Here is a 15,393-nt window from a genome sequence, read left to right as displayed (position 1 = left end):
GTCATAGTAGCAGAAAGAGCTGGGAAGGCAAACTCAGGGAAAAAAAATAACATTAATATATTGAATGTGTACAAAGAATATTGTAACTGAGCATATGATTTAAGGGTTACTTTTCTCTGTTGGCTTTTTTTTTTTTTTCTACTTTCTCCAAACATTTTATAACGATGTTAAATTGATTAGTGTTGTTATGAAATGAAACTGGTTTAATTTTAATTGCCAAGCACTCCTCGTACTCACTCCCAGTTTATTTACCAGGTAGCAGACCTCCCGGTGAATGGCTTGAGGATGGTTTTCGCTTGCGTGACTTGAATACAGTCACTATAGGGGACTTGCCTGCTCGGTTGGACTGGTCTATCATGGGTTGCACTATTCTTCTCCGGGCATTAATAAACCTGCAACCAAGAAAGTGAAGCAAATTATTATTCCTTTAAAAAAGGGGGGGGGGCAGAGGAAGAGGAAGAGATGAATTACAATCCAGCAAAGATAGATCTTGGCAAAATGGGACTGCCTCCCTGGTTGCCTCCCTGGTTCTATGTACAGCTTCACAGGCTGCAAAACCTATAACCCCTGGCGACCTTTGAGTACAAGGCTTGGGGTTTCTGAGTTGATTTATGTTTGCCTGTTTTACCACAGTTGGACACTTCCATTTCATCTTTTCATGGGGGAATTAGCAGAGTTTTCAGGAAACAATGCTAGCCACCGTCTTTTCAATTGCAAGAGGGGGAATCTGGTGTAGAGTGAGGTGCTCATGGGGGCATCTGTTACCTCTCTGAATTAGTGACATTTCCATCTTGTGCTCTCAGACTTCTTTTTCGCCATTTTTATCCAAACCTCCCCTACCTTTGGCAAACCTAATTCTATTTTAATGCCCACTATTAAGATAATGAACTGGGATGGCAGCACACCATCAAATGAGAGAACGTCTGGAGTTTATCACCACTAACTCACACTGCTGGGGACTTCTGAGAAATGCATTCCTTGTAGAGATTTCTTGGGGTGGCTTTTTTCTCTTTATGCAAAGTCTGAGGTTAAGGCAAGGTCACGGCTATACAGTTATTGAATTTATAATTTTGCTTTCTCCAGCTCCTACTGAAAACTTATAAACATTTTATTAAGACGGTTAAGTCACCTTAATAAGATTTTGGGGGGTACCATTATTTTCATAGCCTCTCCAAAAAAGACTAGTCGCTGAAACAGTAAAAATTGGCTAACATAAGCTCTCCAAAGTCACACAAAAAAGATTCTAACTCTTAAGATCCATTTGTACTGCATAATGAGAATTACATACCAAATACAAAAAATGAAGAGGACATATTACATTCTGAAATTGTAAATTGCTTTTAGTTCCCAACTCAGATTTGAATATATCAAATCTGAACAGGACATAAAAAAATACAATGAAAAGTTTAATAATGCACTATTAATAATTAAAGCTTCCACCGTCCAGTATGAATTCTAGTTTGTATGCCTGCCCACTTCAACGAAAGAAAATAGTTCCTAGAAACCAAGCCTTTATTTAGTCAAGGACAGGTTTTTAAAACAGAAATGCAAACTTCATTACAAGATTCTCAATATCCTGTATCTTATGTTCTTTCATTACCTGAGAATTAAAATAAATAATGAAACTGAAATCTAACTAAAAGGTACACTGTTGGTGCTCTGACTGGCAATATATATTATATCAGCTCCTGTACGTGAAGTCTCTGAACTGCTAATAAAAATATTTAAAACACAGATCTACAACAAATTGTGTTGCAAATCAGGTTATCATTATCTTGTATCAACCATGAAAATTGGAATCATGTGAGCAGAAGGTTAGATTAATTCTCCATTCTCATTATAAGCACAGGTGTAGCACAAACACCATGTGAAATAACCAATTAAAATGAAAAAAAAATCTGCTTTTTCATTAGCTGCCTTCACTGCATGACCAATTAGAAAATTATTTAATATTAATATTCTGCATATACCAAAAGTAATTTTCATAGTAACTAACACAGGTAAGACAGCAAAAAGCAGCTCTTTATTTAAGGTATTATGTTCATAATCTTCAGGAATTCAGTCTTTTGACTTTCTTTCTCAAGTCACTTTTAAAATATTATATTTGATGGACAGGATTGCTATTACTTTCCTAAAAATCTGGAAGACATACTTTTAACAGATGAGGAGCCAAGGCTCAGAAAAATTAAATGACTTATTTGAGGTCACATGTTACCCAAGAGAAGTTAATGATTTGCTGAATGACACTGGCTGGCAGGTGGTAGTGACAACCCTCCTAACACTATGACCCGATCATGGCCACTGCTGTCACCCATCTAGACTATACCAGATCAACATGTATCTAAAGAGTACTTGGTTTTGAGCTAGTGACCACCAGAAGCAACCTTAATGTTGAGTCCAGGAATAAGCATGACTCTGAACGCCTTGTAGGTTGGGATTTTGGTGGCTGCACTGTATGATATGAGACCAAGAAATGGCTACCCAAAAAAGATGAAGTGACTCCATTTGTCAAAATTCCAAAGTCTGCCTCCTTCACGCTCATGCTTTTAGATTCCCACAGACCAATTCATAATGACCAGCTCAAGCTGAGCTGAGCCCATGACTATCCAAGCCATGAATCATATAAAAATTACAAGTCAGCTTTGGAAAGGCTTTGATAATTATCAAGTTTGGTCATTGCTAGGATTCTCTGCTATGATATCCCTGCCAAGTAGATGCTGGACTATTGGACTGTGTGTGTGTGTGTGTTTTCCTCTTTCTTTCTTTTTTTTTTTTTAATGTGGTACTGGGGACTTTGCCACTGAGTCACATCTCTAGCCTTTTTGTTTGTTTGTTTTTGAGGCAGGGTCTTGCTAAGTTGCTTAGAGTCTCGTTAACTTTCCCAGGCAGGGCTTGATTTTGTGATCCTCCTGACTCAGCCTTCCCCAGTCTCTGGGATTACAGGCATGTGCTACCACACCTGGTTTGATTCTGGACTGTTTCTAAAGAGCACTCACTTCATCTTACCTGAGAGCCCAGTTCATCTCTGAACAAGGCAAGTCATTAGAAGGTCCTGCCTCACTTGATCTAAAATCCTTTCACAGTACAACTCCTTGGGGTAATTTAAACAATTTTAATCTCACTTCCTTAGGATAGCCTTTCAAATACTTAAACCCAGCCAGTATGCCCTATGGGCCTGTCCCCTCTTCTCCCTAGGTTACACATCCAGGGTTCTTAGAAAGTTCCTCCTGGAATGTGAGTTCTTCTATTTTGAATCCACTTCCCCCCTGGGTCACTCTCTGCTGAGCTTGCTGAGGTCTGTCTGCTTCCCTCTGAAGGTCTGCAGGGGACAACACTAACTACACTTATTCCAGGCCTACTCTGGCTTCCACACAGAGAGCAAATATCTTACCACAGCCTCAGAGCTAAGAGCCCACAGGCACTTGATGCTATTTGCTTCTTTGTTTGGTGGCAATAGCTGATATAAGCTACTGACAGGCTATATAGGTATCAAGGTGGGAATCCTTTCATCAATAAAACAAAAACACTCACAACCTAAGAAAATTTAATCACTTTGAATTGTCTGACTACATTAGAAAGTCTACTTGGAACTTCTTATTTTTGAAATCTTTAATTTTAAAAACGAATATAATAAAACATCATCAATATATATACCACCCAGGAAGCTCTCAGAACATGACTGAATTATAATTCCCATACATTAATAAACAACTCATATTGTTTATCTGAGGTCACGATGGACATCTGTATATGACAATAACCAAGCACATGGCAAAATAATTTCTTTCTTAAATCAACATCACAGGACTGGGGATATAGCTCAGTTGGTAGAGTGTTTACCTCGAAAGTACAAGGCCCAGGGTTCAATCCCCAGTACCAAAGGGAAAAAAAAAAAAAAAAAAAAGTTTAAAATGACATCACTTTTTGATCTTAACTTCATCTCAACATGTGATTCTCCTTTGGATATTTTCTCCTTGTCCCAGACTATCTTACATGGTCTCTTTGGGATTGTGCTACATATAGCAGAGCTATGTGTTTAAATGGCTCCAGGGGTGAATTCAGATACAAAAACATTTTCCTCCTGGGCAAAGTAATAAAATGGCATTCTTGCTCCTCCCACTATAAGTCAAACTGAGGTCAGTTCCCCTTCCCTCTATCTGTTTAAATAAACTGGTCCAGCTGTTTGTTTCTAAAATGCCCTTTGACCTTGAGTCTCATCCTCCCTGCTTTTGTGACAGAGTGCTTTACTTTTCACTGTGGAAGAGTCTAAATTGTCAAGAATTTTCTAAACACTGAACCAAAAAAAGGCCTTCACATTTGATGTGAGCTTAAATGAATACATTCCCTTCCTAAAACACTGTCAATTTTAGAGGTACCAGTAAAATAGTTTCCTTAAGTTTGTGTGTGTGTTCAAATAAATACAGTATTTAAAAGATTTGAGCTTGAAAACAGAAGAAATGGTATTTTTGAAGAGAAGTGAGAGAGAGAGAGGGATAAAATTTAAATTTGGATATACAATAAAAATATCCTTTTCCAATAGTCACAGAATAGTTTGAAATAATGTGTGTGTGTGTGTGTGTGTGTGTGTGTGTGTGTGAGAAATACAATCTTAGAATTTTCCATACCGATAAGGTCTAAGCAGTTCATTAGTCTGAAGATGAGAGAGAAAACTTACTATTTTACAGTCAATATCCAAATGTAACAGCCCTTAAAACTCAGATGTTGAATGTCAGGGATACATGACAATGTGAGTTTTGTTTCTTATTAAAATAAATAGTTGTATACTTTTTTTAATAAAATACAATTCAAATTTGCCATAAACTGGGTTTTTTAAAAAGTAAATATTTTAGTGAAGGGTGCTTTAAGATTAGAAAATGTCTCATTTGCCTTTCCATATCACAGCTGGACATCAAGATAAAATTTTTTTTAAAATCCTACCATGTCTTGAAAACACAATCTTCATTTTTGACTTACTTTCAAAAATTGGACTCTCTCCATTGGCAGACAACTGATTTAGAAAGAGTCCTTGTATTTCCTCTTTTATACAATCATGGATTAGATCAATAGTTGTTCTTACCACTAAACTATCTTCTGTCTCCCAAGAAGAAGTTCACAAAAGAAAGGAAGGCAATGGGTTGACTTTATAGCTTTACTACATGTCCAAATAAACAGAGATGTGTTTCTTTTTGACCTAGTTGTTTGTTTCAGACTCAAGTTCTAATAAGGTGGAAGGAAAAAAAAAAATCTCCCCAAATCTGCCACCTGAGATAAAAAACAAAAATTGAATTTTATCCTTTGCATTTTTATAGGAACCTGACAAAGAGTATGGGAAATGAACTGGCTTATGTTTTGTGTGTGTGTGTGTGCTGGAGATTTGAACCCAGGGCCTTGTGCTTGCGAGGCAAGCACTCTACCAACTGAGCTATATCCCCAGCCCATGGCTTATGTTTTAAGAAAACACAAGAAGTGGCAGGTGCGGTGGCGCATGCCTGCTTCCCAGGGACTCGGGAGGCTGAGGCAGGAGGATCATGAGTTCAAAGCCAGCCTCAGTGATATAGCGAGGCTCTAAGCAACTCAGCAAATCCTGTTTCACAATCAATAAAATTAAAAAAATTAAAAAATTTATATGTAATATATTTTTATTTTATATTTATATTATAATATAAATTATTATATAATATGTTATTATACTATATACAAGTATATATATGAAAAATGGCTGGGGTTATGACTCAGTGGTTAAGCAACCCTGGGTTCAATCCCCAGTACCAAAAAAAGGAAAGAAAGAAAACACAGGAAGTTCTGTTTTATTCTTTCTTTTCTTTACTCCCAAATATTTATCATTAGTCTTTTTTTCAAGAGGTTTTCCATTCTGCCAATTCCATTATCTCCTTTCTTTATCAGTCTCTGGGTACTTGAATCTCTTTCTGAGCAAGATCTGATAGAACAGCTGTCTGAAATGGACATAATCCCTTAGTGTAGCCTCTACTCCTTGACCTGGTCCCTTCCCCTGAAAGTGGATTATAAATTCAGTTTTCTCTTCTCAGGAAACAGAAGGGGCAAGGAGATCCTAGTGGGCACCTATCAAGAGCCAAAATGCCAGGTGCAGTTCCCCAGTTTAACAGGCAACATTTCCCATGTCTTCGCCCTTTAACTCCGTGGTGTAATTTCCGTAATGCTGATAAAAGTGAAGAAATGTTCACTGGGTGTTCCTACCTTCACTCAGTTCTACTCCTGGGTACCACCCTGTGTACTCACTGATGATTAAAAGGGAATCCACATTTAATAATTTTTGCATGGCACAGCCAACTCAGTAAATCACATACAATCAAAAATCGTTTCGTTTCTAGACAATGACATAATTCTCTGTCATCCCCATTGAGCTTTGTACCAAACAGGTATAAGTGAACTGTCAGTAGGACAATGGTGGATGTGAGCTTATCCACCTAAGTATGGATAGATATGATTTTATAACATCCTCATATGCCTAAGAAGCTAAAATGATCGACTGTTAAGGTTTTCGTTAACTAGAAAGATATATTAGTAAAAATGCCTTCTACACGTATGTATCCATTAAAGAAAATTAATTATAGTTACCTTTGAATGATATGTAGGTATAGTTAGGAATACCTACATACATATTTAAATAAAAATAAAAATTAACACCCTGGATTTTTAAGTGTAATTTAAATAGTGATGATTTCTGGATGCATTATTCTTATTTGGTTAAAAATTTTAAATAATGCACATATAGTAATTAATACATTTAGGTAATCTCTAAAATGTCTCTTAATTTTAGAATTCAGCTCCATGAAAAATGACCAAATATGAAATTTCACATGAGAAGGTAATTGTCAAATTCTAGAATTTTGTTCTTTTTCTATTCCCTGAATTTCCTGGACATAGAATTTCTTTCAACAATATCAGTCATTTAAATAAACCTTATCTATCTAACTATATTTTTTAAGTCAACATCTCCTAATAACTTTAAGGTATGTTTTATAAACAAAGCTTTGGGGAGAGAGTTCTAGCTATCTCCCAACTATCTGTAACTATCTGTTCTTTAAAAAAAAAAAAAATTAACTGCAAAATCTTATTTTGGAAATCCTCATTGTAGATTTACATTGACCTATTGGACTTAATGATCTGTAACTGACCAGCTTCAGGGTCCAAGTCTTCTACACTCCCTTTCTTTGTGAAATAAAATTTCATAAAACATGATTTTAAGACACTCAAGAAGGTTGATTCGATCTCAAGTGAAACCTTATGAAATCATGTTTTTGGCACCTTCTTCTAGTTTCTTAACCTCCTCCAGGATCCCACAGTTCCAGGACTGCAATCCATCATCTCTGGTGTCTGGAGGTGTGGGAGGCAAATGGTTCTGGAAGAGCAGTGGACAGGACAGGCGGGTGAAGGAGCTCAGCTCTCCTCACTGGCCAACTCTAGAAATGCGGTATTGGAATTTGCTCATATAACGGGAAGTCCACCAGTTAGCAGTATGAGAAGGTTTCCCTTCTGTAGCAGTGATGGGGATATCTGCCAGATTATTCTAGAAAGAACTTAAATCTTACAGCACAACTGAGAAAGTCAACTCTATCTAAAAATTTTCTTCAAAGTAGTTAGTGAAATATATCACCAATTATTTGACAATGATGATGTAAAATACTAACAAAACCTATGTATTATTTTGGACTTAAGGCACTGAAATAACTTTAAAATAATTCATCACTGGGTAGATGCTACAGAAATTATCCTTGAAAACAAATGTTATAATGTTTTTTTTTTTTTAATTGGGCTTACTGAAAACTTTAATCTGACCTGAATTCGAAGCAGAGGTGGCTCCCTTAGCAGGCCTCTTTTGTTACTCTTAGTAGGCCTCATTTATTACTATTTATCACCTTCTAGATTGCTAAAACTGGGGCTCCAAATTTAGTAGAATGAATGGCAGACTTAGCATAAGAAACACCCAACAGGTATCTACTGACAATGTGGACAGGCAACAAAATGGCATTTATTAAATATTTACTTACAGGTGATAATCTGCCAGAGTTGAGCTTGTATAACCTTATTAACATAAGAAAAATAGTGTTTCGCTTAAGATTTACAGATTTAAAATGATCATTAGCACACAATGTACAAGCAAGAGGATAAAAAAGGACAATATAGCAAAACTTTCTCTGCTAAAAGAAAAGCTACAATAATATCTACAAAGAATAGAGGTGTGTCTCTCTTGTGAAACAGCTGAACCATTTTCTCACTGAAATTCCAATTTTCTCATATTCACAAAAAGTCAAATTGCATCTAACTAGACATCCCTCACTGAATAGATTTGTTTAAAGCAAATCCTAGTTTTCTGCCACTCTCCATTATAAATAGGATGAGCAGGTAATTTATTATCTAAACTAAACACTTCTGAAGGTGAAGGGACCCTCTTAATGAGAATGCTGGGCCATAGGCATAAACCATAAAGGTCCCTTGGGATGTATGACCATTCTAATGATTATTTACCCATTATTTTTTTAAAGAAATTCTGCCCCGAATGATTGTACTTGAAGCCCTTGTTGTGTTAGAGTGGTGATCAGCCCCTATATAAGGTGTTATGAATCCTAGCACCATCTTGGAATTCCTCTGAGCTCTTCCCTGTCTCCAAGGATCACTTCCTTTCATTTTGCCACTCCCCAAGGCTTCCCCCGCATAAACCTCCTGGGCCTGGAGTCTCCTCCACATGGGCCAAGGGAAGACATCTCAAAATTTTAGCTTGTTACCTAGTTTCACCTGGTCACAAAATTAAGCCATAGAAAATGGCATAATGACTTGAGTGGAGGTTTGTGACTCTTCTTTGGAATGTTCACTGTACCTTCAGTTTCAATTCGTAAAATTTTGAGACCAAAACCCTGTGTGATCGATACTGATACGCAATCTACAGACCCTTAAAAAACAAACGGAACCATACTAAAATGCAAACACCTCCTGACTGAGACATATGATAAAATGTCTCAGAGGAGGACAATAACACTAAAAAAAATAACTTCCTTTTGGAACGTGTCAAATCTTTGCCAAGTGCTCATAGCATCTTAGTCACTCTGGGGGAACCTTTGCATTTCACTGCTGAGTTGCTGACCGTCGGTGTGTATACCCTTTACTTTGAACAACCTCACTAATTACCTCAGTTGAGACACTGACCACTGGTGGGGAGAGTGAGCATAGTGTCCAGTGAGCGGTAGGAAGACAGCCACTGGCTGACCCTGGGATAATAGCAGTACTCAGGAGCAGAACTGTGGCCATCAAGTGACTTATTGTTTACAAAAAGTGCTTTTGTACATGGTAAAGCCTAAGACAGGAGTTTGTTGGATAGCATCATTATGATTCTCAAAAATATGTAATGAGGCAAAAATCTGTACACAAATGCTCATAGCAGCAAAAGGCAGATACAACCCAAATGTTCACCAACCAATGAATAGATAAACAAAATGTGTAATATCCATACAGCAGAACATTGCTCAACCATGCAAAGGAATGAAGTGCCAATAATCCATGCTACGATGTGGACAAAACTTGAAGGCATTAAGTCAAAGAAGGTGATCCAATAGGTTGCATATTATATGACCACACTTTTGTGAAATATCCAGATTAAGCAAATTTAGAGACAACAAAGCAGATCAGAGGTTGCCAGGAGCTAGTGGGGAGGAGGGTGGAAATATAGGGAAAGGTATCAACTAAAGGGCACAGGATTTCTTTTTAAGGTGACAAAAAATGATTTAAAATTGACTCTGGGAATGGTTGTATAACTCTGTGAATATACTAACAACCACTGAATTGTGCACCGTAAGTGGGTGAGTTGTATGGTTCGTGAATTACATCTCAGTAAAGCTGTTAAAAAATAAAATACATACGGGTGGAAAGGAGGAAGCCCTGGACTAGGAAACAGTCCTGTCCCTGCCTCTAAATAGCAGCTAGTAGTGTAACATCTATGCTGAGCGTCATCTGTCAAATGCTGCCTAAACTCCACCCAGGATTTGTACTCTACGGTTCTGTGGCTAAAAACTTTAATCCATGCTCCCTTTTGATACACTTTAAAATCACACACTCCTTTGTTATTTGCGATTTCAAAAGAAATAGCATGACTTAAAATAAAATTTAATTCTCAGTGAACTTTTTATATACTGTGTTCACTCAGAGTGATTCTGATGTGTCTCTTCTGGTCCTCCGATCCCTCCCAGCCTCTCCTTGGCCCTGAGGATGGGAATCCCTGCCATAGCCCATTGTACTTTCCTTTCTGTAAACAATACTGCCAGGTGACCAGCGTCGGGCTGGTCTTTTGGACATGTACAACTCTTTCCATTAGTTGTTTTTTTTTTTTTTTTTCAATACCCCTCACCCCTCCCCTTTCCAAGTACATTTGAACTCTGACCCAAACTAGAGATCAAATAAAGTCAACCACAGCAGATGTTCTAGCGATACAATAAAACAAAACCCTTCAACCAGACCAGTCCTCAAACCTGCTGCTTTATATCTGATTCCACATTTTAGAGTAAAAACACTGAAAACTTAAATATATATTTTTTTAAACACATGGTGCATTTAACTTCCATCCCTGGCAATATACTGTTCTTGAATAAAAAAAGAAAAGAAAAGGAAAGTCACTTTGTCAGTATTGAGCCAGATCTCACTGATGACAAAAAATTCATTTTTGAGCTAAATTACTCAAGAGTCCGAGACCAATAATCCCCATGGGCCTGAAAGAGTTAACAAGTTTGAGAAAGGAAATTCTTTTTCCTTTCTTCAGTGACAGGATCTAATCTTGTGGACACTGGTTAGTTAAGAGGGCAAAAAGGAAAAGGGCTCTCAGGGATATCAGAGAAGATTGAGATTTTTGTTTGTTTACTTATTTTTTAATGTTCAGGTAGCGTGATAGAGTTAGCTATTTTTCATATTAATGGGTCAGGCTAAAAGTTTTGTAAGAATGGAAATAAAATAGGAAAATGATCCATGATTTTGAGGGCATGGAACAGGAGAACCCCATATTTGCCAAAGGTAACAAACATTCATGTAGTTGGGTGTTTCTCTCTTTCTCTCTCTCTTTGAATGTTTTCTTTTCCCTTAAACATTAAAAATGGACAAGAAGATAATCCGAGCATCTACACAGAGCCTGTCATTCACACACTGGAGCAACACCGACCGGATCTGAGACGACATTCGCCCTTAGAAACACTTCCTTCCCCTGAGCCCCTGGCTCCACTCCATTTTTGAGAAAACTGTTTTATTCAACAAGGAGGCAACATTTGCCCCATTTTTTAATATTTCAGACTGACTCTTTAACCACTCAAATATGCTGTTTTCTATAGGCGCAGCCTGAAGCAAGATGGTGATGTAAGCGAGAGCTCTAGACGGTCTCTCTGGGCACAACCAAGAGCTTCAGTGCTCAACGGTTAATCACCCAACACCAGCCTCAGCAACTGTTGACACAAAATAGGTGGAGATCAGGTCTGTGCAAGCAGAAAATACCAGAAAGGCAAACTATATGTAAACACACTTAAGACAGATTTGACAAGAAGAGACCTAAACCTGACTTGCTAGGGAACTTACTAACATGGAGAGATCGGACACCCCCAGGTGGGTCTGTTTCCCCTTACAAAGTTCCTTCGAGAAGACAAAGAGTAACATTTTAAAACAAAGATACGTTCATGGGAGACAGCGGAGACATTTGTCCCCTTGATTCACATAGTGTGAGTTTCAAATCTGCTCCTATATTGCAGGATTTATGCAATGTAATACAGTTCTTCCACGTCTACCTGGAGTGGAGCCAAATGAAAGAGAGACGGGGAAAAAAGAAGACAAGAAACACGCACACACAACCACAACTCAAAAAGTTATTTCTCCCCACCTATAAAGCTCAGGCAAAGAAGCAAATGGATAATGCTTAAACAGTCTTTTAATCTTATCTAACTGACACCTGACAACCCATTACTTATAGATTATTAATGCACCCACTAAAAAGTTTGTCATGTACAAAATTACTAGAGAAAAAGATTGAATGCCTGAGGAAAAAACAAATTTTTCTGTACAATAACTTCAGAAATTTCAAGCCTATTATCTGTCATGCCCTTCATAGACTCCCAGCACACTGCTAAAAACAACTGATTTATCTTTATTATGCATCCAAATATGACAGCACACATGTTTTTCATGTCTTGTGATAATGTTTAATTTCATCTAGTTTTTATTTTACAGTATGTGATTTGTTTACTTAGGATGAGGAAAAGTAATAACTTTTTAACTAATTTTCCTGTTTGCATCTTTATCAAAGTGTGCGTGCGTGCGTGTGTGTGTGTGTGTGTGTGTGTGTGTTTCATTCCTAAGACAGACCAGGAATTAGATCAGCTTTAGAACATTCCCATCCTCCTGGGTGCCCATCGTCACACAGTCTAGAATATTAGCTGAGAGTCTAGACTCAACTGTCCTACATGTCCACTTTAAGGCAGAGAAAGCTGCTGTCCCCAGAGATACAGTGACTTGAGCAAGAGCACACATCTAACTGGTGAGGAATGGGGATGGCAGAGGAATTGTTTTGACTCCAGCATCTGTTCCCTTGCTGATTCTCTCCCCTTACTCCCTTATTCACACTGTGTAAATTTCATGCTGCCAGGAGGCTTACGGAATTGCTCCTTAGCCACCTGTGGGGGAGCATAGTCAAGCTCCACCTTCACTGTGATGTCTGTCCCTCAGCCCCTCACATCGCATGCCCTCTCCAGGTACAAGGTTGCATGACACTTGGAGAGTTCTCTGCATTTCTGACTGGACACCTGTGCCAAGACGCTGCAAACAGCAAATCTAGTTTAATTAGAATGCAACGAGTCTTGCTGATCCAGGTACCACGTTCAGAGTCAACCTCCAAGCCACTGCTTTAATTGCCTTGCAAGGAATCACAGGTCCTCGGAAACACTGAGTCTATGATGGATCAGTCTCCTAACTCACTGGGAGCCTGATTCTAAGCTGACCTGCGCTGGCTCTCAGCTGCAGGCACCCAGCTAGTTCCTGTTCTTCTGAAAAGCTTGAAACTGCCCTCCAACACTGGCTGGAGGACAGGCCATGGTTACATGAACTGTATTCGAACTTTCCTAAATCCTCTTTCCCATACCCAGGACCTTCCTGTTTATCTTTCACCTAGACTCAGGGTCCCAAAGGGGGAGGGACAGGGTTTTCCACCCAGCACCCTGGACCAACACCTACCCCTTCTTCAGGGGGTTTTCATCTTTAACAGTACTAAGAACTTGATTTTACACAGTGGAGAAAAGCTCTAAGTAAACTTACAGTGTAAAACTGACAACAAAGTATATTGAATAGTCTGCGGAGTCATTTTCAAAGAGGATTGTTTGCTGGAAATTTTGAAAATCTGCAGACAAAAGCAGTGTCTCTGTTGAACTCCTAAAACTCTCTGACATGACAATACCTGAAGGTTTCTAAATTCACAGGTCTTTCCCCTGCAAGCTATTTGCTCAGCTTTCCTAATAATACCCTGCCTGTCTGGCGCCTCGCCAGCCCTGTCTCAGGCAATATGCAAGCTAAACATTTTTTGACTGATTTCAATATTTTCTTATGAGCAACTAGACAGTATTTTATCTAGTGAGTATTACTGATTGCTATAATCTCAACCCGGAGTAAGCGCCTGTAAAGGTAATATTATTAGAATTGACACTCAAGGTGAAAAGCAGAGCAATTAACCGAGGCTCGAAGAACAACAACACATTCTGAAATGTTCTGGGGAGTTCTTCTATTTATGCTTCTCCCTCTTTTAAAAATACTGCACCTGTTACTCCATTGATCAATTAAGAAGTCTACTTCAAATGTGGGTTACACTGAGATTCTCAAGGGAAAAAGTTAAACCACCTGCTTAATAAAATTGCTTTTTTTGTGGGCAAAGTTGTTGCGTCCCTTGGTGATTTCTAGGTAAGGAAATCACTCTACAGCCCACACTTTCATTTTGTAGTTGAATAGAAACAAGTGACTCAGTGCTTCAGCTCCTTGTGTTTGCACTGATGTGGTCTTGGTTTTATTTATTGTTTTATTTATTTATTTTTTTTTGATTTTTTTATTTTTTTAAACATCTGATTTCCTTGCTTTTGTGTCAGGCCTCTGTTTAGCTTTATTGACAAAACAATCTGTGCCTAATGTTTAAACAACATCTGTAATATGTATTATTAAATTATGCTGGAAGAAAAAGCAGAACAATTCTATGAAACCCTCTGACCCCTATTGATTTTTAGATCACAGAAGTTGAAAGGATAATTTGTGAATGTTTTAACATTTACATCTAAACAGGTACCTGTATTTATAGAATCTTTGATTACTTATAAAACTATTTGCTACATTATTACCATAACTCAGAAAGAAACCTGACCTTTACCCATTGAATCTGTTTATTATAATAAAGGAAATCCGATTTTTTAAAAATAAGTTTACATTTTTACCTGCCAGGGGCATAAATCTCTAAGGATAACATACTTTTCCCCTCCACTAGTAATAAATGGGAAGTGATGCCTGAATGCTTTGTAGTTTCAAAGGCAATAAATGGAGTAAGTAGGAAAATCTGGTGTGTACCCTAAATCTAAGAACTGTAAAGAGCAATAGTTCTGCAGTGTCATATCAGATGTTAGGATGCTACCTGGAGTTTTATAGACCTTGTTGTGGAGAATGATTTTTCTCTTTACATACATACTGTATTTCACCTATACTATATGTTTTGCACCTAAAATCCATATCACAGCATAAAAGGATCATCATTTAATATCAGGCCTCGCTGGAAGAGTGTTCAGATGTAAACAAAAAAACTGTAACATTTATTCAGTGCACCCTAAGCTAGATCTCTACTGAGGCACAATGTGTCTGCGGTACCCAGCAAGTACCAGTACAACCCCACGGCTCAAGTTTCCATCACTGGGAAGTCCCAGGTCTGCAACGCTGGGTGAAAAGACATAAGGGAAATTTTATTGGACCATTCTATACTCACATTTTCAAAATAAAAAATAAAGTTGGTCAATTCAGGAGGAAAAAATAGAACGAAGTATTGACTCTGTGTGTGTGTTTATATTCTCAGTAAAGTTTACTGAAATATTTAAAGATTTAAATAAGCATCTAATCCCCATATTTAAGACATTTCTACATAAATGACAAAATGTCAGAATCTTGATTTCACTGCTGTATATCAGAAGTATTTGTCACAACTATAACCACAATGAAAAAAAAAAAAAAAGAAACAAAAGCACTGAATACTACCATTTACCATTTTTGGATAAAATTATTGTGAGTGAGGGAGTGAAAGGAAAAATACATAAAAGTCTGATGCATGTTATATTTCAAAAATGATTATGCTTTAAATCTAAGACTACCACAACA

At 37.7% G+C, this 15,393-nt stretch overlaps 1 protein-coding gene across 5 annotated transcripts in view; it reads right to left on the bottom strand.

Annotated features, from left to right (window-relative positions):
• Meis1 (Meis homeobox 1) overlaps positions 1-15,393 on the bottom strand; it is a 133,639-nt gene that overhangs the window by 4,988 nt on the left and 113,258 nt on the right. For 3 of the 5 annotated variants that reach the window (XM_047522604.1, XM_047522607.1, XM_047522606.1), the window contains exon 10: positions 253-392. In XM_047522604.1, the coding sequence (XP_047378560.1) occupies positions 253-392 (140 nt within the window). The remainder of the gene's footprint in view (positions 1-252; positions 393-15,393) is intronic. The other 2 variants (XM_047522605.1, XM_047522608.1) reach the window with 1 other exon arrangement.

This window comes from Sciurus carolinensis, chromosome 13 (assembly GCF_902686445.1).
Source record: "Sciurus carolinensis chromosome 13, mSciCar1.2, whole genome shotgun sequence".
Classification (NCBI taxonomy): Eukaryota; Metazoa; Chordata; class Mammalia; order Rodentia; family Sciuridae; genus Sciurus; species Sciurus carolinensis.
The sequence above is the reverse complement of the archived record's forward strand: the minus strand, read 5'-3'. Positions and strand labels throughout refer to the sequence as shown.